The sequence below is a fragment of the Plecotus auritus genome, assembly GCF_963455305.1.
Source record: "Plecotus auritus genome assembly, chromosome: X".
Lineage (NCBI taxonomy): Eukaryota > Metazoa > Chordata > Mammalia > Chiroptera > Vespertilionidae > Plecotus > Plecotus auritus.
In genome coordinates this window covers 108244173-108267954 of record NC_137784.1, presented here as the reverse complement: position 1 = coordinate 108267954, position 23782 = coordinate 108244173, and the positions used below count along the sequence as shown (strand labels likewise).

The 23782-nt window shown below is 38.7% G+C and overlaps 1 protein-coding gene across 1 annotated transcript in view; it reads right to left on the bottom strand.

The window, feature by feature from the left end:
- OCRL (OCRL inositol polyphosphate-5-phosphatase) overlaps positions 1 to 22492 on the bottom strand; it is a 36553-nt gene extending 14061 nt beyond the window's left edge. Inside the window, exons 1-14 of the mRNA XM_080653641.1 lie at positions 22457 to 22492; positions 21904 to 21993; positions 21173 to 21293; positions 20925 to 21086; positions 19283 to 19384; positions 18621 to 18735; positions 17415 to 17531; positions 17125 to 17312; positions 14790 to 14901; positions 12204 to 12313; positions 10623 to 10758; positions 7269 to 7379; positions 6483 to 6648; positions 5981 to 6216 (exon numbers count right to left, since the gene is read on the bottom strand). Coding sequence (XP_080509767.1) covers positions 5981 to 6216; positions 6483 to 6648; positions 7269 to 7379; positions 10623 to 10758; positions 12204 to 12313; positions 14790 to 14901; positions 17125 to 17312; positions 17415 to 17531; positions 18621 to 18735; positions 19283 to 19384; positions 20925 to 21086; positions 21173 to 21261 — 1644 coding nt within the window. The 5' untranslated portion in view covers positions 21262 to 21293; positions 21904 to 21993; positions 22457 to 22492. The remainder of the gene's footprint in view (positions 1 to 5980; positions 6217 to 6482; positions 6649 to 7268; positions 7380 to 10622; positions 10759 to 12203; positions 12314 to 14789; positions 14902 to 17124; positions 17313 to 17414; positions 17532 to 18620; positions 18736 to 19282; positions 19385 to 20924; positions 21087 to 21172; positions 21294 to 21903; positions 21994 to 22456) is intronic.
- Between the last annotated feature and the right edge of the window lie 1290 nt (positions 22493 to 23782).

Below are 23782 nucleotides of genomic sequence, written 5' to 3'. Positions count from 1 at the left end.
AGTAATAAATAGAGAATTAGCCTGTCTGACACACTCAATTTTCTCTCCCACGAATACATGCCACATGATATGATGAGCAAAACTAGGCAGAGTTTTTATATACTAACCTGTCAAACTAGGCCCTCAAAGCAGTTTTCTTTGAGCAGCAACCACTAGCAGTACCAGGCACTATGCTAATGCCTCTGGAGGGTGGGGAGGAGGAAAATGAGGCCATAGAGAAGAAAGACACAGTCCCTCTCTTGGTTTTGCAACTGAGTTGGGGTGACAAGTCCCAGAATTTATGGCCTGATACTGTTATAATTTACAAATATGAGTTCTCAGTAAATGGTTAAAACCAACAAACAAATAAAACAGTGTTCAAAGGAAGGAGAAACAGCTTTCACATGGGAATGCTGGGGGACATTTCACAACAGAGATGGGACCTAACTAGCCCTTAAAAGATTCACAGAGTGTTAAAGGGTATCAATGGAGTGAGGAAATTACAAGTGTAAGGGGCAGAAGTAAACAATGGTGCAGAGAAGGTAAATAATGAGGTGAGATTAGGGAAAATTTAGTCAGCAGGTTTGTGGAGAGCGTGGGAAGATGTTGACAAAAACAGTGGGAAATAAATATGAAAAGGTGTGTTGAAGTCAGACTTTGGGGGACCTTGAGTGCCAGGTAAAGCAATTTGTATTGCATTCAGCAGGCATGGGGGAGCCACTGACTACCTTTAAACAAGGAGGTGACAGGCCCCAAAGTTGTATTACAGAAAGACCAAGCTGATAGCCCTGAAGAGGAAGAAATGAAAGGATAAGGATACAGAGGCAAAGGGAATGTCAAAAAGCTATCAAGGTGTGTCAAGGAGAGAGTAAACACCTTACCTACAAATCGAAAAATAGTATTTTTTTTAAAAAAAGAATGTATGCACAAGAGCAATCTCTGAAAGAACAATCAAAAGGATTTTGATTAGATGGGCAGTAGATTTACATTGTGAGTTTACTGCCCTGGCTACAGGCATAAAGTGGATGTAAATTAGTTATTTCAACACTAGGCTCAAGTCTGAAAATAGAAGCACCACTTAGCCCCCACTAACAAACAGCATACTCGTAAGGCAGTCCTATGGTTATTGCTAATTCCTTAGTTCAACTGACCTGCCCACTCTCTGCAAAAGGCTACACCATTGACCACATTAAAAAAGGGAACCTTGTTCAGGATTTCCTCAGTGGGGCAACATTGGCACACTACAAATGTATAGCAAATCATTCTTTACCCCAGCATTTACCCTGAGAAGAATTTTCCCAGTAGTAAATGCAGCTAAAATAATGTAAAAGAGTCATTTAGAGGCAGATTCAAATTTAGAAATTAAAATCAGAAAACTGAATGATATTGAAGTTCTAGAAAGGATTGCTTCCTGTGAAATTAAAGAGAAGAAACACAAATCATACACCTAACAGGATAAGAAATGGGTGGTTAGATTAGTAATACAAAGGAAACACCTAGTAGAGAAATCACTGGAGATGAATTAACCACCAAGTTGTTATTCTTGTTATTTTAAATTTTTGATATTATTTTCCTAATAGACATGTCCCCAAGCAAGTACAGTTTGTCTACCCACCACTCAACTTGTCCCATCTCTGTATTTACAAGTCAAACCTTAAAACATACCTGGTGCATTCAAATCTGGTCTCCTCTACATAAGGGGCATAGTGAATTAAGGTTAACAGTAAAAGTGAAAAATCACAAGATTTCTATTGTTAACACAAATTACAAACTTGTAGTCTAGTCTACAAGCAACACTGGAATGTTCCTCCTAATATGTCCATTTACAAGCTCACACCACTCATCAAAGCCTCCTGCTGGCTCTAGATGCTCTCTGGCTCTTCTATAAACTCATCTGTTGACTTTGAGACTCTCTATCCCCTGTCCCCACCCTACCTAACCAGCTCCACACACTCTTATCTTTAATATACACTCTTCCCAGGGAAATCTTATAACTTTCATCTTTTAACCTTAATGTACTATGTCCCTTATGCCTGGAAGAGCCTGCTTACCTAATATATTAGTACACGTTTCTTAAATACTTGGGGACTTGACTCAAAACTCTTCTATGACACACCCCAAAACACTTTCCGAGTCCACTTTATTCTTAGGTGCTGAACTAATTTCTAGTTATGTTAATGCTACAAGCATGAAATATTCCTTAAAGCCAAAATAGGCTGATTTTGAGATTGATTTTTACAAAGATTAGCTGGTTAATCAATAAGCTTTTATAGCATATAAGGGCTTGAATAAACAGCTCAGGAAAGGAATCTATTATTAACACAAATTACAAGCTCCATAACTCTCATTCTAAATGACATTCCAAAATATTGACTTCCCAAACACACTGGACATTAGCCAGTAAAGGTGGTTAATGTTTACATTATCTCTAACCGAACTCTCTATTAACCTTGATTTAGAATTTAGCCATATTGTACATACAAGAAAACTTTCATTACCACATAAACTCCATAGTATTTTGTATCCAATGTGTAATAAGTAAATACTGGTGATTATATGCTAATCTTAATAAACCATAAAAGTCTTATCTTAATTCTGAAAAAGAATAAAAATAATTACAAACAGATTCTCCTGCTTGCCACTTGGGCTAATCCCAACTATTCTAGAGGGGCAAAGTCACTGTCATTGAGATGGGAATGAAGAATGAAAGTACTCATGCCAAGAGCGTTTGGCATAAGAATCTTTCTGAAATTGTACGTGGAGAGTCAACACAGGCACTGAACTCATGTCTGATTTCACTCAAAATTTAGATTAAATAATACAAAGATGACAACAGGTACCATTATTAATAGCATCATCTCATGGGATATGAAATATATCATCTTGAGACTTGGAACAACGCATTTCAGAAGGGCAAAATCAAGAGTGAGAAAGGTAATACAATTGGGGTACAGATAATGTTAGATTTCTTGTTTACTGCCAACACTAATATGGATAATTTTCCCATCAATGAAATACAGGAATTTAATAATGCAAAAATGCAACAGGCTGTGAAAAGAATCAACCCCTAAATTCTACAAAATAAAAGCTTTAAAAGAATAAATGACGACCACACACATACAATTTAATAAGAAATCAGCAATTTTGTAATGAAAAAATTGATCAGGGTTCTACTTTTTTAAACCTTGAATCATTTGTGCACAAAAAGATGGAAAGGATTTCCTACAGAGCCATTAATTCCACTAAAGATTTTGGCTACTTCCTATTCATGGTCAAACATGGTTAAATTACCTGATAATATTTTAAATAAAAATTTTAATTTGTATGCTTGTTGAGCTTCTTCCAGTCACTTTAATATGGGACAATTACAGTGGGTATTGTAATGCTTTTGCCAACTCTGACCAAAAGTAAAGCTAGATTCCAGTTTACAGGAAATAGGTGGGAGGAGGGAGTTTAAAGGGGTAAGTTTAGCCCAGCTGGCATGGTTCAGTGGTTGAGCATCAACCCATGAACTAAGAGGTCACTGGTTCGATTCCCAGTCAGGGCACATGCCCGGGTTGTGGGCTCGATCCCCAGTGTGGGGCATGCAGGAAACAGCCAATCAATGATTTTCTCTCATCATTGATGTTTCTATCTTTCCCTCTCCCTTCCTCTCTCTGAAATCAATAAAAACATATTTTTTAAAAAAGGGATACGTTTAAAAAATTATCAAGAGGGAATAATCAAATTTTGGAAATGGTGGATTCTTGACTAGACAGCTGTTCTGGTCTCTTAAAAATTCAATTCCATTAAAGAAAAAAGAGGGAGAACTGTTCTGCTCTAAAAGAGACTGAAGATCTCACCAAATGTACTGTATGAAACCAGATTGGATTTTGGCTTTAAGAAAGCTACAAAAAAAAACCTCTTGGAACAATTGGAGAAATCTAGATATGAACTGCCTAGTTTCCTTAGGCATAATAATGGTACTACTGTGCTTATACACAAGTTGTCCTATTCCTTAAGAGAAGCAGGCTGAAATATTCACTGGTGAAAGTGACATATCACCACTCAATTTCAAATGGAAAAGCCAAAAAACAAACAAACAAAAAAACACAAAAAAACCCTCTCTATATATACAAGGGTGGGCAAAAGTAGGTTTATAGTTGTGAGTACACAACAGTTTATTCTTGTATTAGTATTTAAAATTATTGTATGATTTATTTGTATTACATCTGTAAATCTACTTTTGCCCACCCCACTCCTGTATGTATGTAAAGCATGTGAGTGTTTATTGTACTGTTCTTTCTTTCTTTTTTTTTTTTAATGCTCAGCTGAGGATATGTTTTTATTGATTTCAGAGACAGAGGAAGGGTGCAGAGAGAAAGAAACATCGACATGAAAGAGAAACATCTACTGGTTGCCTCACATACATGCCCTGACCGGGGGTCGAACCCACAACCTAGGTATGTGCCCTGATGGGGAATTGAATTCACAACCTTTTGGTGTACGGGATGAAGCTCCAACCATCTGAGCCACCTGGCCAGGGATGTACTGTTCTTTCAATTTTTCTGCACATTTGCCATTTTCATAATAAAAAGTTGAAACAAAGAAAGCTGGAAATAGTGTTTGGAATAGAGATAAGAGGGTATGAGAAAAAGAAAAACAACTTCATTTAGAATATATTCTAAAAGGTTAAATGTTAAATTTGAAAGACAGAACTATGTTGGTAGGAGAAAAGACAAGTCTGAAAAATAACAGAATGTCAGGATATGAGTTTCTGAAGAAAATGGTTTTCTCTTGGACGGGGGTAATACCCTCAGTCATAAGGGCTCTAGGGAAACACGTGTAATTCCAAGAAAGAATGCTGGGACTGGACTCAAGTACTTTAATCTGCCATCTGAGTCATAGCTAAAACAATTCCATGGCAACAGAACAGATCACAGGCAGACAAGCCAGCAGTCTGCCTGCTGGCCCAGCCCTCTAGCTAAATGATACAATCATGCTCTGGCCAGGCAAAAGGATCAAGTGAATTCTAATGGTAGTGATAATGCAGGGCTGTCACGTCATCTACTTTTCTTTGGCAAAAGATCAAGGATATACTTTTATAGCCTAAAGAGGTCTGCACACAAATCCAACAATACATTCATTTAGAAGAAAACTTAATAGGATGAACTTGTTATTAAATCAATGTATGTTCCTAAAGATAATATAAGCATTTCCTCCATAAGGACACTAATATTATAGCTTAGTGACAGGGAAGGGGAAATCCTCCACCTTTCCTTTCTTAAGAGAGTCACATTAAACATGTATCAAACTTCTGTGAACATTATAATCTTCTGGAATGCTGATATGTGCAGATTCCTGGGCCTCACACCCTGAGATTCTGATTCTGTTGCCAGAGGTCGGGGGAGGTACCTGCACTTGCGTAACGACCCCAGGGCTTCTGAGGCAGGCATTCTGAGGTTCACATACAGGCCCGGGCTGCAATAAGCAGCCAAGTTTGACTTAGATTAGATAAGATATAGCGAGGAGCAGTGGACTGGGAGTCAGAAAATCTGGATGATAGATTTGTCTTAACTTATTCCACTTTGGAAAAGTTACTGTCTCTGTGCCTCAGTTTTCTCATATGTTTAATGAGCATAATACTGCTTCTCCCACCTACTGTACCTCGTATACATGCCAATTTATACAAAAGTGACTTGGAAGTATGAAGAGGGTAACAAACAAGCATCATATCTTTGAGAAGGGAACCTTTAATCTAATTCAGTGATTTTAATATTACCTATTATATTCTTGACAAGAGTCTATTACAGATTACCCTTTCCTCTTTCCTTTTAGGCTTAATCTAATGAAAGTAGTGCTAGAGTAAGTGACAGTCTCATTTTTATTTATCACATGACAGCCCGCCACAGTCCCACCCCACCCCCCGACAAAATAAGAAAGTAAAGAGACAATGAGGACATCACTTAAGTATTGTGAAAAGTATATCTAAAGGAGGTTCATATCTTAGGATGTTTCTTACCAAGTCTATGAGTTTGGTAACAGGAACTTCTCGGATTGGTCTTTTCATTCGGCACAAAGCCTCTAAGGATGTACCAAAACAACTGGGGAGGTAATTTCCACTGATGGTCAAAAAGTAATCTTTGCCTCCATTCAGGTGAAGGACAAGAATATCTTCAATTTTATCTTCCCCTGAGTTCAGGATGGTCACAGAGTCTTTGCTGACATACACATCAAGGGAAATGTCTACTGTCTCATCTAAAATGTAAGAGATGACACATGGTAAAAGAAACTTCCAATGGGAAAACAAAATGGGGATAAGAAATAACAGAAGAAATATCCTCTAAAAAATCATCAAGTGACAAAGCAGAGACTGGACACACAAAAGAGGTATCCCAATATACTGACGGTGAAGGTAAGAGACATGTGGTTAGAGAACAAGAAGTTAAACAAAGGGAGGGGATATCGGAGTCATGAGGAGATGATACATCACAAGCAGAGACAATGGTAAAGGAAAAACTCACTTGGCTCCAAGTAGCCCTGATAAGGTTCAGCCCGAAGCCATGGCTTGCAGTATTGGCTGTCATTAAGCTTTCGGATGAAAGAAAAATGACAGGGAACCTGTCCATTGTTGGTGATACGAAACTTCTCCTTTTGTAGTTGCCGAAACTTCACATTGGTAAACACAAACTGAGGAAGGACAGACACAAACATGCATCACTAGTAGGGGAAGTAAGTCAGTTGGATTATTCCATAGAAAATATAAATAAAGAATGAGGTAATTATTAACCAGGTATGCAACTGCCGTATACACTCACCAACTGAGCCAGATGTACACTATCCCCTCTCATATATTACTAAGCTCACACCAGCAGAGGAGTTAGGCAGTCCTTGCTACTTCTCTAGGCTACTCTGATTGTTCCTGGGATCCTAACAGGATAACCTAACCTTGGGTCAGGGTTCCTGAGATATGAATTAGTCAGCAACTCTAAAATATTAAATAAGAGTAGCTAAAACCTGAGGGCTTATTTTGTACCAGGCACTGTTTTAAGAGCTTCACATGTATTAACTTGTGTAATCCTCACAACTACCCCTTTATCCAGAAAAGGAAACTGTAGTTCTAAAAGGGTTAGATACTAGCCGTGGTCATAAATCTACTAAATGGCAGTGCTGGGACTGGAATGTAGGCAGTCTGACTTCAGCAGATACTGTCTCCACCATTTTGCTCTGTTGCCTTCTCTAAGTCACATGGTTTTTCCTGTGCTAACCACCATGGGCAGCAGAAGAGGCTGGCTTGTGTTTTTGCTCACCTCCCTCCTGCTGATTTCTAAGGAAGGAAGGAAATCATTTTCCATTCTGTCCATAATGCGTACACTATCTTCAAACACTTTCCGATACCTCCGTTCATCAACAACCTTCACCTGAAAGAAAACAAACCTCTTTTCAGTCTTACATGCTCCTAGTTCATCTTTTGAGACTACCTAACAATTACAACTGGTCATTACAGCAATCATTTAAAATAAACTGTGGTTCAAACAACATCCTCAACACTCTCTGTTATCCTACTCCATACAAAACTTTTGCCTGAGACCCTTATTTTAGTCTTATGGGCTCTCAAATATCTCTAAAAATCTAACAATTTTTAAAAGATCACTAAAGCAGCCCTGACCAGTGTGGCTCAGTTGGTTTGAGCGTCATCTCATGCACCGAAAGGTCGCTGGTTGGATTCCCGGTCAGGGCACATACCCAGGTTGTGGGAGCAATCCCAGTTCGGGGTGCATGCAGGAGGCAACCAATCAATGTTTCTCTCTCTCTCCCTTCTACTCTCTCTAAAATCAATAAAAACATTTTTTAAAGTCACTAAAGCAAACATAAATGAAAACATTAGAGAATCACACACTTTAAGATGAAAGTAAGGTTAATTGATTAACTTCCTGTTAAAGTGAAACCTCTGTGCTAAGAAGCTTGGCAATAATAATAACATATTTGAAAAGAATAGTTACTTTTTCCATGGTTATTTGGGGGTGGAGAAAATGTGATTTTTGTAAGTGATTTTCTGAACTGTACAAAATGACAGTGTCAAAACACACCTATTATTGTTTCTAACAATGACCATAAAGTGTTGAAATAGCAGAAAACATTATTAAAGCGTTTAACTCTCTTAGCTGCTATGCACAATGCCAAGAATCATGATATCAACACTCAGATTATTCATAATGATAAAGGTATGTTAGTAAATGGAGCCTATGGCCATTTTGGAAAACAGCTGACCCAAAATGTCCTAGATTAGACTAAAAGCATGATAACAGACAAATGAGTCATCCTGACCAAAAGATCAAAAATCCTATCTGACACAGCACTTTCAGCTTCCTGACATAGCTGTTTTTTTCACTATTAAGAGTTCATACAAATCAATGCCAAAAATGAACATAATTAACACAGCATTTTAACTTACTGAGATCCAAATTTCTTTTTAGAATAGAAAACTTCACAAATTCAGTATGAAGGCAGTTAGAGGTTATAAAGCAAATATGGAAAATAAAAACATCAAAGCTGAGCAAACATCTGTGGGTAAACAGAAAAGCATAAGTAAAGGTCTAGAACTGTGCTGTCCAATATAATAGTCACATAGGGACCTTTAAGTTATTTCAAAGTGAACAGAATTGAAAATTCAGTTCCCTAAGTCACACTAGCCACACTTCAAGTGATCAACAGCTGCCTGCAGCTGGTAGCTACTGTACTGGACAGGATAGATCTAGAACATTTCCATCATCACAGAAAGACCTATTGGGTAGTACTGGTCTAGAAAGATATAAATTCGTAAGGGTAGTTGGCTTAGCTGGGGAGTGGGGGTTTGGTCAAAGTGGGGAAAAGGGATAGAAAAGGAATTGAAGATCTTCAGCCTTATCTGTAAATTTTGCTTAGATATTTTTAATTTTAAAGAGAAAGAACTTTTGAATTCCTGTGTAATTAAAAAAGTAGTAAAAACTAGAAAGATAGACCTTAATTAAAGATACACAAAAATATACAGGAAGCATGAAAAATATCCTGCTGGAAGCTATGGAGTAAAATGTATGGAGTATTGCAAATAGTCCAAGGTTCTGAAAAGAAATACAAACAAAAAAGCCAAGCATAATTGATTCAATCAGAAAGATAGTGTTTCAGGAAAGACATCCTTTAAAAAATGGATTAAGAGAACTCAAATAATAAAACAGGGTAGCCCACAAGTACAAACTAGAAATTGAGTGGGCTAAAAGTAGTATCTGAAGGCATAGCTAGTCAGTAAGTTCTTTAGACCTATAAAAGCATTGTGGGGTAGTGGAAAGAACATCTATACAAGTAGGCTTGGGAGTTAAACAGAGTTAACAGATTTGAATTTCAGCAATCCTTCTAGCTGAATGCTCTTAAAGAAGTTATTTAAATGCATTGGTTCTCCATTTGCTCATCTGTTAAATGAGAAATATTTAACTCAAAGCATTATTGGAAGGAGTAAATGAGATGTGTGTAAATTGCCTTACACAGTCCCAGGCACACACTAGCTACTATTTGAGGAACATTTATTATTATTTTAAAATTTCAAATGCACAAAAGTGAAGTCATGATTGACTCAATAAAATTTAGAATCTGTTTTAAGATTAAAAAACTAATTTTGTACAAAAAAGAAATGCCTCAAATTCATTCCCCTTTAATACAGGAGTAGGATAAGACATGTTAGTGATAACCTATCTCAGAAACCCCCCCAAATCAACATATACTCAGAGGAAAGTAATTATCCTCCTATACTGTTTGGCATGTCTTACCTCATTAATCCTCATAAGTAGGTACTATTTTAACCCCATTTTGTAGGGGATAAAACTAAGGCATAGAGATGTTACATAAATTTTCCATGGTTACACAGAAAGTGGTTGGGCTGGGAATTGAATCTAAGCAGTTCTAGCTATAAAATCCATTCTATCAAGCACTGCACTATACAGATTCTTACAGATTACATGATTGCAGGTCTGTAAAATCTACAAGAAATCATCTAAATGTACTAGCTGTAATAAATCAACACGATCCCAAGATATAACCTGCATACTAATAACACACAGCTAGAATATACAATGTGAAAACAAAAGCTTTACTCACAACAGAGACAAAAAGTTAAATAATCGCCATTTACCTAGCCCAGGGTACAATGGAGTTAAAAAGAAATGTGAAACCTGTGTTCCTGGATGGGAAGACTTCATTATAGGGCTGACAATATGCTTCTTAAGGTACAGTATATATATACAAATTTGGTTGTCTTCTGACCAGTCTGTGCTTTTGCTCCTGCTATAAGCACCCCTCCACCAGAACATCTCTCCTGGTGCTTCAACCTCTTACTATTTCTGAAGAAAAGTCACTCATCCTTTATGTATAAGGACTTTAGGAGGCTAAGGATACTCCCTCGCCATTATGCATCCTGAGAAACATCTGTGTCACTAAAAGGCCTGCAGAATAAGAGCCATAGAGACAGCATTTAGGAGGGTCAAGGGTACTAACTTCTCAATGCTGCAAATGACTGTTTGGTTATGGAAACATTTATGGCTCACTGAAATATTGACCTGTTCTGAGTCTAAAAAATGCTTTAATAATATAGATACTTAACACACAAACAAATGAATACACAAACAAGCCTTTACCCCAATAAGGAAGAGGGCGCTAACAGGCTTGTGGTCACTGGTTTTTAGTTCCATGTGACTCCGGTAATGAAGCTGATTAACATTTGTTCCCCTCCAAAGAATTCGATCACACCAGGCTGGAACCCGACATTTCCCACTGCAAATAAAGAAAGGAATTATAATGAGAACATACCACACAAGAATGTAATACCTACCACACGCTCTTGTTATATACTTCTCCTTCATTAACAACCCCTACTATTATCGTCTCTACCATATTGCAAGCTCTGTGAAGGGACTGTGTCTGCTTGTTTGCCACTGAATTCCCAGTCCCTAGTACAGTATCTGTTGCAAAGTAGGTGTTCAATGAACACTTATCTAATGAATGAGTAAACAGTGCTCCTAAAAATTAGGATTACATCTTCAACAACACTGTCCTGGGGGAAAGTATAATGGTACCTTCTTAAAATATCCTCAGAAGGTCAGGATTATATACAGAACATGTCCTCTTCCTTTGCTCTATAAACTACAATGATACTTCACAACAGATAGACAACTAATAAAAATCTAAAAATCCAATACTATATTCCTAGACTGGGCTTACTCCCTGGAGATGAGTAATTGGATTTCTCCTTTAAACCTGGATTTTTATGGACAAGTCTAGCTTCTAATAGAAATGAACTAACATCTAAGCATGCCAGTCTGAATACTTAAGAGCCCACAGAATACCAAAGGTGGGGAAAAATTCCATTCATCGTTCTATTAAAATAAGCAACACCTGATCCAGAAGGTGACACAAATAAGTTCTTATCAGCAGCTCTTCAGTTGAATTTCAAGTCAGGTGAGTGGAAGAAACAAGGCCAAGAGTACAGATCTTCTGCCAGTGTCACCTTTCACTTTCTGACCAGCTTCTGTGAAGCACAGACTCCTCCCTCCCCACCCTAGGGCTCCCTGAGTCTAAAGAAGCTGAATATGTCCAGGGGCTCAGCCAGGTAGGAAACAAAGAAATAGATAATAGGTAGAAGACAAATAGTTACCAGAAATGTACTGACAATGGCACTTTACTAGGGGTAATTAGGAAACAAAGGGCCCCCAGACAGCGAGTCTCAGCTTTCTCTGGCAGCTGCAGATGTTGGGCCCAGACATCAGTATTTTTTAAAGTCCCCCAAGAGATTCTAAAGTGTACTCAGGACTGAGAACCACTGTGCTGGAAGAACTTCCATGGCTCTTTGTTTTTATCTTCTGGTGTCTTGAGTTAAATAGTTAAGAAACAGTTTGAAAAAGGGCAATAGGTAAGGAAACAGGGGTGAGATCAGGAAGGTCAAAATCTAAGCAAGTCTGCCAGGGTGAGAGAAATAAGGTACTGCAGATAGTTCATAAGACTGCAACAGCCCTGATATAGAAGTTATACTTTTTAAAAATATGCTCATCTTTGAGTTCACGTGAATTAAAAACTCTTCTATAATAGCACTGGACCATTAGGTGTTTTATATCTGCTTCTGGCATTACCTAAAAATTTCCTAGCCCTTCACCACCGTGGGGGGGGGGCAGAAATAAAATCAGGCCTTAACCTATTCCACGAGGAGGCTTTTGCTACTTTACCTGGAATCCCATCGGTCTGTTTTGGAGTCATACTTATAAGTGGGGATAAACCTGATTTCCCCTTCAGTGAAGTCAGCAAAAGCCTTTTTCTGTGTGCGCTGAATATTTAGCTACAAATAGAAAGAAGCATCACATAAGCAGGGTCACACCATCCTATCCTATATAATAAAAGCCTAATATGCAAATTGTCCCCTCAACCAGGAGTTCGACCACTCGCTATGACGTGTGGTGACCACCAGAGGGTGACACAGAACATGGTGGGCATTGGCGGCGATGCGCTATGACCTCTCGTGGGCTACCTGGGGGCAGGGTGACGGGGACAGAGGTGCACTGAGAATGCGGGGTGTCTGCCGAGCTCTCTCTTACTTCCCCTGCTACCCTCCCCCGGGATGCCAGGGCTCACACGCCAGGGAAGCCCCCACACTCAGGTGCCAGGCGCCTGCGAGGAGCCTGCCCCACACCCATGCGGCGTCTTCCAGGTGAGCGGGGCTGCAGCTGCCAGGACCACAGGGGCCAGTCAGGCTCCCCATGGGTTTGCGCAGGAGCTGGTCTGCGAGGCCGGCCGGGAGAGAGTGCGCTGCCTGCCCAGCTTCCGTGCTGCACCGTTGGATGGCCCAGAGGCCCACATTGCGCCCCAGCCTGTGGCATCCGGCCACGCTCACCGCATCTCCATGGGGACTCGGGTGCCGTGACTCAGGTGGAGGGGTCACACGGGGGCCTAGGGGCCCAGGTGCTGCGCAGGACCCAGAGGTCAGCTGGGACCTGCCCTTCCACGCCAGACACTCATGCTTTGATCGCTGGCCAGACCTAGGGACTGCACCTGTGCACGAATTTCATGCACCAGGCCTCTAGTCTTAGTATTAGTGACAATCTGGTTGATTGGCCATTTCTAAGTAGCTAGTTCCACAGCCTTTGCAACTGTCAAAATATATAAATAAAATTTCTGTACCTTATAACTTGAATCATGTAAATCTCATAGCATCCAAAATCATCAACATATAGGATGCTCATTATGAGCACACTGCTGATTATTTATTGGTAATAATGGTCAGGTAAAATGGAAAAATTAAATCTGAATAGTCTTAAATTCCCTGAGGTTGGACAAGAACCATCTAGCACAATTTTACTTTTAAAAAAGGCAAACATGCCCAGCTGGTATGGCTCAGTGGTTGAACATCGACCTATGAACCAGGAAGCCATGGTTCGATTCCTGGTCAGGGCACATGCCCAGGTTTCAGGCTCGATCCCCAGTGTGGGGTGTGCAGGAGGCAGCCTATCAATTACTCTCTCCCATCATTGTTATTGCTATCTCTCTCCCTCTCCCTCTCCCTCTCCCTCTCTCTCTCTAAAAAAAAAAAAAAAAAAAAAAAAGCACATGGTTCTAGCCCATTGCTCAGTGGTTAGAGCATCAGCCCACAAACTGAAGGGTCACCAGGTTCTATTCTGGTCAAGGGTACGTACCTTAGTTACAGGCTCGATCCCGGCCCTAGTTGGGGCGCTTGTGGGAGGCAATCAATGTGTCTCTCTTACATCGATGTTTCTCTCTCTGTCTCTCCCCCTTCCTCCCACTCTCTCTAAAAATCAATGAAAAAATATCGTCAGGTGAGGATTAAAAAAAAACACCACACAAATGTTGAATGGATAATTCCAAAAGTCAAATTCAGTGAAGAGCTACAGATTGTTTTGAAAGTTATCCTCACTCAAATATTTTACCAGAAGTACATAAGACTAAGAATTTAATCCAACTATAATCCCCTTGGAGGCAGAGTAGATAAAGCCATGCAAAGAAATTAGCCAACCAACCTCAATGTGAAGGAAGACAGTTAAGAAAGGCTCTCTATAAAAACCATTCTACTGCAAAACACCTGAAATTTGACTATGTCAGATCAAAAGGCTCATGGAAGGATTTAAAGACATTCAAATAAGAAGCATTCACTTTTAGCATCCAGTACTCATAAGCTGAAACAAAAATTCAAGTCATGTGCTAGGTTCCGAGGCAAATTTACAGAAAACTAGGTTCCAGAATATCAAGTTTTATATAAATATTACCAAAGCCATACTTTCCCCACAGGTTTTAACAAACCCCAACCTCTCAATCAGTTCACATTAAACCACAGTCTGTGTTATTTGTCCCAAACTTCTCTTCTGTGCTTCCCAATTCCCTTATAGGACTTCCCTCTTTTACCTCCAAACTATTGCTGAGCCTGCCAAATAATCATAGAGCAGCTTTCCCTATTCCATCTGCCAAACCACATAAACATGGCTGAAGGCCCACTTCCTCCAGGAAGTGTTCTCGAATTCATCCCACCCATCCTCCAACTCATTGACACAAATCTTTTCTTAAAAAAAAGTTAATGAATAACCTTATATTTACTCTTTATCACTATCTCACCTCTTGCCATCTAAGCGCTTCATAAAAGCACCACAAACCTTGTGTGCATTCACTGCATCACTAATCACACTGTTTCCCAAGACAATGAGACCCTTCCATCTATTCCTAGAGTAAGACACACCTCCCACACGTCTGTCTCATAACAATTTTATCTGCTATCTAGGAAAGTACCTATAAAATGAAAATTTACTTACCTGGTCAAATTTCAGGAGTCTCGGAAGATCATTCCTGCTAATAAGACTCTTCACTTCATTGGCATCAGGCATGCAAAGTCTATAGTTCAAATCTCCCAACCAGATGACCACACTGAGGATAAAGAAATATATGAACATGCTAAGTGAAATATAAAACTAAAATTCATGAACACAAACAATGTGGTGATTGCCAGAGGGAAGGGGGGGAGGAGGGTCCTAATATATGGTGACAGGAGAAGATTTGACTTTCGGTGGTAGGCACACGGTGCAATATACAGATTGTGTAACACCGAAACCCACACCTGAAACCTATATGTTCATGCTGACCAATGTCACCCCAATCAATTTAATAAACATTTAAAAAAGAGAAATATATGAACAGAAGTAGCCATAATTAGCATCAATCAGAGAAGAGAAGAAAAATGGGCAGATTATTGATAAGGATTTGTTTGTCACCATCTGACAAGGGGCTGAAGCTGTAATTGCCCTTTAGGGGCAAGCACTATCAATACCTGAGAGGGACTAGGGATTATAAAATAGGCAGGAGGGTAGGTACTCCAAACATGAAGAACAATGACGGGGAAATAACACAGTATATGTATGGGATTCAGAAGCCAAGGAGTTAACTGCCTGAGAGAAGCATGTAGTTTATTTGCTGGACTAGCTTCAAAATTTTGCCTGGCTGCTTGCCAGGTCTCTAAGGGAAGAGAATCTGAATGTTTTCTGCCTCTTTAAGCCCTGGATTCTGCAGGCTCTCCACTAAGGTCTGAATGACACCTCTCCCAGGCAGGGCTCACTCGGAAAAGTGGATCCAGGGCTCTCTGCTGCAGCCAATCTGTCTACCCTTGCCCCAGATCTGTGCTCCAAATCCCAAGCAGAAAGGAGATTGAAATATGTTGGGAATCTATAGGCTCCCATGGGATCCTCAGGCTCCCAATCACACCAACAGGCCCTACATGTGCTGAGAACCCCACAGGTGAGACCTTGAAATTACCATACCAAAATGGATTCTCCTGTGAGATACTCAAGCACTGAATGAGTCTCTTTGCCATTCTTAAGTGCAACAGGGAATTTCTGGAATCCTGGGGAAATAAATTTATGGAACTTCAGGGAAACTTTATGACCATTAATGCTAAGGCCTTGACTTTACCACTGTGAAACAGAATTCCATCTGATCCTAATTATTGAGACAATATGAAAGCAGGCCAACATCACTATCCTTCCCTACTCTTTCCTCAGTTACCCGACTCTCTATTGATTCTAATACCCTGAGATTATCTTTTGTTTTCCTACAATTCCCATCTCAAACCACTTATTCTAAACCACATCATCCTCTCAGTACCAGTATTAATTTCATTACAACTGATCATTTTCTACCACCCAACCCATTCCTCAATTGATTTCTGCTTCTATCCTTATTAAGTCCCATTCTTCACTAAACTTTCTCTCATATTGATCCACTGGGGTCTTTAAATCTCCACCACTCCTATTCTTAATGATTCACGGGTATTAAAAGAACAATCTGGATCTATATATACTGGCTTAAAAAGAGATCCACAATAAATAGGACAATATAGTCCCATATAATAAGTGTGTGCTTGTATGTGCATAAAGAAAAGTCTAGAACAGCACTATTCAAAAGAAATACAATGCACATCACAAATGTAATTGTAAATTTTTTAGTCGTTCCATTTAAAAAGTAAAAGAAACAAGTGAAAATAACTTTAACAATAAATTTCATTTAACTCAATATATCCAAGTTATTATCATTTCATCATGTAATCAATACTAAAAATTTTAGATATTTGACATGTTTTCCCAAGTCTCTGAAATCCACTGTAAAGTTTATGCTTATTAGCATATCTCAGCTCAGCTTAGCTGCTTTTCAGAACCCCAGCCATGCCTGGCTCCTGGCTGTCATATTGGACAGCATGGACTTAGAAAGATACACATCAAACTGTTAGTAGTGGTTTCCTCTGGAGAGAGGGATTGGCTGGGGAGAGTAGAGGATAAGAAATCAGGGATTTTTACTTTTAATCTTATCCTTATTACATTTACAACAAACATTTCTATTTTATAACTAGAAAACAATAAAAATTGACTCCAATGGACAGACCCTTCCTGCATTACTTGAGATGCCCTAACAGAATTAACCTTTCCTCTGATAGCATCTACTTTCTCTGCCTCAATGAATCTATTCCTCCAAACCCCCTCTTTTTTGTGACCCTATCCCTAAACGGTAATCCCTTACTCTTCACAGTTCTACAGTTTCTCACCATGCTTATTCTTTCCTTAGCTCTACTATTCCAAGGCTAAAGGAGACTTAACCACTCACTCATGTTTCATGATGTTCAGCTGTGGGAGGGCCTGATTTGGGACCACAAAACTCATTCGTGCACAGATGTCCTTATAATCTTGATTCCTTCTCTCGAAGTCCTCCACATGGGCAGCCAGGTGGGAATTGACAATGCAAAATGTAGTGTTGTGAAACACAAACCTCACTGCTACCCCACCTTTGTTTCCCTGTTGGCAAGAGTAATTGTTCAGTTAGTTCAAAGATACAAATAGCAATTGAACTTCACATGGACGTAAGTAATAATCAAGCTCATTTCCAAAGGAACTCACCATTTTCCCCATGACTCCGGTTCCAACTGTTTCTGTAGCAACATCACAGATATATTGCCACTGATCCTTTCTGGCAAATATCATGAGCATCATTCCAACAAGGCGAACTAGTTGAACCTATGAGATTCAAGGTGTTAGAAAAGGTTCATGTTAATACCACTCTTTTTAGATACCACATATCTAACTTCACACAACTAAATTTCCATCATGAAGACGTAACAAATACCAATCTGTATCCAAATCATCTAATTTCTCGGTGGACCTCCATGAAGAGGAAACAAAATTTCTCTTGAGAAGCTCTTCTGACCAGTAAGTTAAAAGACTTTGGGGGACAATGAGTGCACTCAGCTCTAGAGCTATTATTTTAATCACTTTTTTTTAGCCTATCAGGAGTAGGGCGTATTAAAAATTCAAATAGTCAAGAGAAAACCTCTATCCCAATTTGTTCCTTTTCCCTCCTTCCTAGTTTCTAATTTCCAATTTCCCTTTTATTTTGATTATCTTAAATCTGTGAACTAGAGCTAGACATATGTCTGAAATATGTATTAGGCAGGGGATGATTTGAGAGGAATAACATCATCAGGACATTATTACCTACATCAACTGTTAGAAGATACAGATAAAAATTACTCAGGCAGATAACTCCTTTTAAAGGTCTTAGTGTGGTAGCCCTGCAATTTAAACAACTCTTATGGTAGCCTCTACCTTGTGCCTTCTAAAGACCAACAAATTGGCCCACCTTGCTAAAGTCTTAACTTATGACCAAATTTAGAATTCATTTAAATACCACAACACTCTATATTCTTGCTCTGATTCCAAAACATACCCTATGCATCCGCATGCTTCAAACTGCTTTTCTGTAAAGCATTCATTTCTGACAATGTCAGTGAACAATTTCAACCTTAAACTCTTACTCCACAAATCAGTGGCCTTATAGGTAATTGTTTTGAATTAATTATTGTTATAAGAACAAAATTCTTTTTTTTTCTCCTAAAAGTTACCTGAGCAATGAAAATAAAGGATCAGAAAGCTCAGGGAATTTTTTTTTCTAAGATAGGTATAAAAAGGATTAGTCTGCCCTATTCCAGTATTACACCCGAGGGAAAAAAAAATTAAATCATTCTTTTGGAACAAGTTATACATAACAATAAATTCTAGACAGTTCTATTTAGTCACATACTAAAAAGATAATTAAATGTGACTTACTTTCTTATATTTGGCTTGAGAATGCAAAGCCCTTTCCACAGCCATAGACCATTCTTGTTCTTTGATGGATTCAAAGTAGAAAAAGGCTTCTGTGCTCAAGTCCAGCTCTTGGAATCTGAGAAGAAAGAGGATGTAAAAGCTATACATACCCCATAATTACAGCTGACTACCACCTATCCCATTTTAAGACATTAGGTGAAAAAAAGAAATGGGAGAGAAATTTTATAGAACTGCTCTGTTGACCCAGGTGATCTGTAAGGATAAGTAGCTTTCTTTTCAAAAGACTCCCCACAAGTATATGCACAGACGATGCAAGATGTATACACACAACCTTCCACAAGGGATACAGTAGAGTTTTGCTTATACATCCTAGAAATAGTAACTGTTAGAACTGACTCCATGTCTCAGTTTCTGTGAAGAATATAGTTTTCTGTAAAGAATATAGTTTATAGTGTATTTCGAGAGGACTAGATGCTTCCTTATACCATTTTAGGCATCTGTTCATTTTTGATCTCACAAATTTGACCCACAAGTAACTCTCACTTAGAGTCTACAGCAGGATTTTACCAAATAGGTTGTTTTTTTTAAAAAATGAAGGCAAAATTTCACATAAACTAACACCAAACATACAGCCAAAAGGAAAGGCCAAACGTGTTCTTTACCCAATGCAGTAGATATCAGGAGGATCCGGATCACAGTTCAGCCAAGGTTCTAACCCACTATCAGGAGACTGGCCATTCACATTCCAAGTTCCAACAAAAAACCTAATACATAATACAAAAAAAAAAGTAAAAACAAATGTCAAGAATGAAACACTGGAAGTTCTCTCATCACTTCTATACAATGGTATGTTCACAATAAGCCAACATAATTTCTCAAATGTTTTGCCATAATAAGAAAAACCGCCTGCATGTAGAACACAAAGGCAGTGAGCTTATTAGCTTTACATTAGGTGAATCTACAGAAAGGAGCCAAATTCTATTTAAAAAACACAAAGTTAATTGATCTGCCATATTTCTTTTCAATTCAACTCCATCCAAACTCATATTGAAAAGAGAGCTTGTTGATGGGGAAGAGGTATCTTCATGCTGTGTGTCTAATATGGATAACTATTCAGTAAGGAGCTATACTTGAATTAAAAAACTTACTTCCAGAATTACAGGTGTCTGTAATTCTGGAAGTAAGATATAGTTTTAAGGGGGAAAGCAGAGGAAAAACTCCTGATTGTTTTAACTGTTTACACACAAATATAAGCATCATGGGGACTATAAGGAACTAAAGGTTTTAGCATAGGGATATAGCTATGATTGAATTAGAATAAATGAGGCATAATGGGATAGCAGATGGGACTGGAATCTTGGAACAGAAGGGTACATGCTGTTCACAAATAAAGAAAAGTGTTATTGCTTTGTACATTGGAACACACACCAGGCCATGCCACATCACATACCACACACTGGGTCCAGAAAAGAAGATATCAACAAGTAAGGGTGACATGGAAAATATAATACAGAGGAAAGAATCTAAGACATACCTCCCCACCAAGAGGATTAGGTGAAATGTTCTTTAGTTAACTACCAAAGTAAGTAAGTTAAGATCTAGCGGTTATGGTGGACTTTAATTTTCTAATATTTGTGGGGAAAAATTCAGCAGGCCAGATAAACACACTTGGTTATGGACTGTGCTATGGGACAATTCTCTAGTACAGTGACTTTCAACCTTTTTCATCTCGTGGCATATAAACTAATTAATAAAATTCTGTGGCACAATCAAAAATATACTTTTGCCTATCTGACAAAAAATAGGTATAATTTTGATTCATTCACACTAGACGGCTTTGTTGTGTTGGCTGTTGTCATTTTCTTATTTGATGATCTAATGGAAAAGAGGTCAGTGTCCCTGACTAAATAATCGGGTATTGCATGTTTTAAAAATTCTTGAAGTACACCAGTTAAAAATTGCTGCTCTAGTACATGTGAGCTTGATCTGGTTCCCTAAGAGTAGATAGAAACATTAGTAGACATAGTATCATTAGTAGTTAGAAAATCCAAGGGAAATTGTGGCATTTGTATTATTTTGGATAGACATAGGGCAGTGGTCGGCAAACTCATTAGTCAACAGAGCAGCAAACCGTGGCTCATGCGGCTCGCGAGCCACGGTTTGCCGACCACTGACATAGGGGCTTGAATCAGCTGACCATTCCTTTTCATTATGCCTTGATTCTTAATTAAGCTAATTAAACTAATACTTTAAATATCAAAAGGCCATTTTCTGCTATACTTCAGTAGTGCAAGACAGACCTACCTGAAAGTCTGAATGTTGACATACTCTTTTTCTCGCTTTGCCAGGATATGTTTGATGAGACCTTCCCGCTGCCCAGACTGGTTATTTGGTACAAAGAGCTTCCGCATGGTATCAGTCACTTTGGGCTGTTCCTTGTTAGAAGCTTCTTTGTCACGTGGAAGCCTAGCAAATAAATGAGAAATCCAAAAGTTAAACTGCCTAAAATAGAAGTCTTCTACATGGGAAATATGTTTTGACATAGGACTTACATTCTGCTCACTGAAGGGGGTGGGGGTGGAGGTTCCCGGTGAATCCCAATAGGCTGACTTTGTGAATTTATTTTCTTCTCCAAATTCATAGATGAAAAATTATCCTCAAATCCAAGAATCCCTGAAGAACACAGAATCCAGCATCAAACCAAGGGGGGCGGGGGGTGGGGGGGATAATATGCAACTTATCCAGGACAAATAAGGCTTTGCTTTGATCAATGGGTTTGATTTGAGCACTGACACATTAACTAGAACAGTTAATTTGAACCTTAAATAATAAGTGCTAACATTTATTGAAGATTGAGCACAATGCCTGATTGATAGTAAGGGATTATATCTTATCTTGCTTAATCATCACAAAGACCTTGTGAGGTCAGTGCTATTAAAAATCCTCCCATGTTACAGAAAAAGAAATGGAAGCTCTGAGTTGTTGAGCAACTTGACCAAGGTCATATAATTAGTAAGTTGTAGAATTTGGGATTCAAACCAAGGAAGTGTGGCCTTGGAGCTTGCAATTTTTAAAACTACACTGCTAAGCTGGCTCCTGAAGAGCTAACATGCCACAGAAAGGATCAGGAGTGCACCCTGGTCAGTAGGCATGGACTCCATAAAACCACTCCATAGGAGATGCCTGACACTGATATTAATCCACATTATATTCGCTATCTAGATAAAATCTATTGATTCTGCAATGATCAAAGCAATCAGGAAAAAAAGAATCTTTTCAGTACCTGAAAAACCAGAAGGTTGGTCTTTAGTGTCTAATTTCTGGTACCAGCTGGATGAGTCCTTTTGTTCTGGAACAAGAAGTTGTGAGTGTGCTGGAGAGATAAGGGTCATGGTCAGAAACTGGGAAGCCCGTCATTGGGTGGAATTTACGACAACCAAAAGCCATTCACTCAGCATTCCTCAAATGCAGGGCCAGCAGCATTCTTGAATGTAAAGGAAGAAACTAAGAAAATGAGGGCAACTTGGGGATCATTTGGGGACAGAAGGCAGATTACACTCTGTTGTAAGCTGTCATGTCATGATAATGAAGATTCTGGAAACTGGCTCAGTGTCCTTAAAGGTGACTAGACTTGTTCCCTAACCCATTATTGGGTTTATTCTTGAATTTATTTTTTTTATTTCTTTATTGATTAAGGAATTTAAAAAAAAAAAGCAGCTATCAAGACTCAGGGGGTGAGTTACTTTGTTCATGGCCACTTGCCTCTGTATCAGCATGTCAGAACTTCACTCCTATTCAAATAGGAGTAGAAAGAAAACTGCTGAGTCTTGAGTTACCTTCTTGGGCAGCAAGGACCTCTGACAGGAACTTCAAACGGCGTTCCTCATTAGGGATTTCAAAGCGGCGCTCTCTGGTCCAGTCCCCCTGAACCCGAATTCTGGAGCCACCTAAAAAAAATTGAAATCCATACACATATAGCTATGAAATACACTGCTTTCTTGGGATCATATTCTCAACTTACCAAATTAATAGGAGAAAGTCCAGATCACAAATATTTCAGAGCTCTAATGTAGGAAACATGTCTACCAAATCAAGAGGTTCAGTGTGATAGTGGTAGTGGAGGGTAATGCAGGGTTGGAGGGTGGTACAGAGAGGGAAATCTAAGGGGCTGGTGAACTGTGTCAATGAGCAGCCCAATATAGTGATATAATATATACTAAAATCATAGTTTCCTATGTTCTGATATATTTCTCAGATGTCAATGCAGGGACTTCTAAATTCTAGTAAAAGATTAATTCTGCAACCACCCTCCTCCTATCTCCTAGCTGGAAATTCTTACCATTTCAAATCCAGATCACATAGTAAGAGTATCTGAAGTGTGAAGAAAGTAAAAGAAATAGGATGATTATTCCTAGGTACAGATGTACCTAGGAAATCAAATTTACAAACTAATTAAAATGAAAAGAATATGGGATTGGTTTAAATTATTCTGAAAAGAAGCATCTATACTTCATTACTAGTAGAAAAACATGTCTTGGATAAACTTATAAAAGCAATATAATGACCTATGTTCAGGAGTGGTCTGGTTCAAGTACAACCAATTGGAAAACAGTATAATTACAAGCAAAGTTATCTAGGACTTTACAACATACAATCTCCCTTTTTTCTGATGCCCTATAGTTATCATCTATATCAATCATCTGGATATGGTGATCTAGGAAACCTATGTACTTGTTTATATTTTTATTTTAACTGATTTATTTACATCTATTGCTTTCTCATGGCCCTGGAAACTATAAGCTCCTTGACAGCAAGAGGCAGCCTGCAAGCACATACTTTTGATGGTCTCCCAGGGTTGTCTACAACAGATGGGCTTCTCAGGACTCAGAACTTGCAAAGCTAAGACTAGGAATGTCCCAGGCAAACAGAGATAGTTGGTCACTTTACTGGCAACAATGACATGACAGACTTCGCAGACAGAAGGCATTTAATAAATGACTTTAACTGGACTCTTTCATACTTGTAAATAACAAAGAAATGAGAAAATGAAATGAAAATCCTAGTTTCTCATGGTAGAAATCTACTGCTGAACCTTTGACTCTTTTTTTCCTTCTGTATTTCCTTAAGTTTCTATCTCCATAGATTTAGTGATCAGAAAAGAG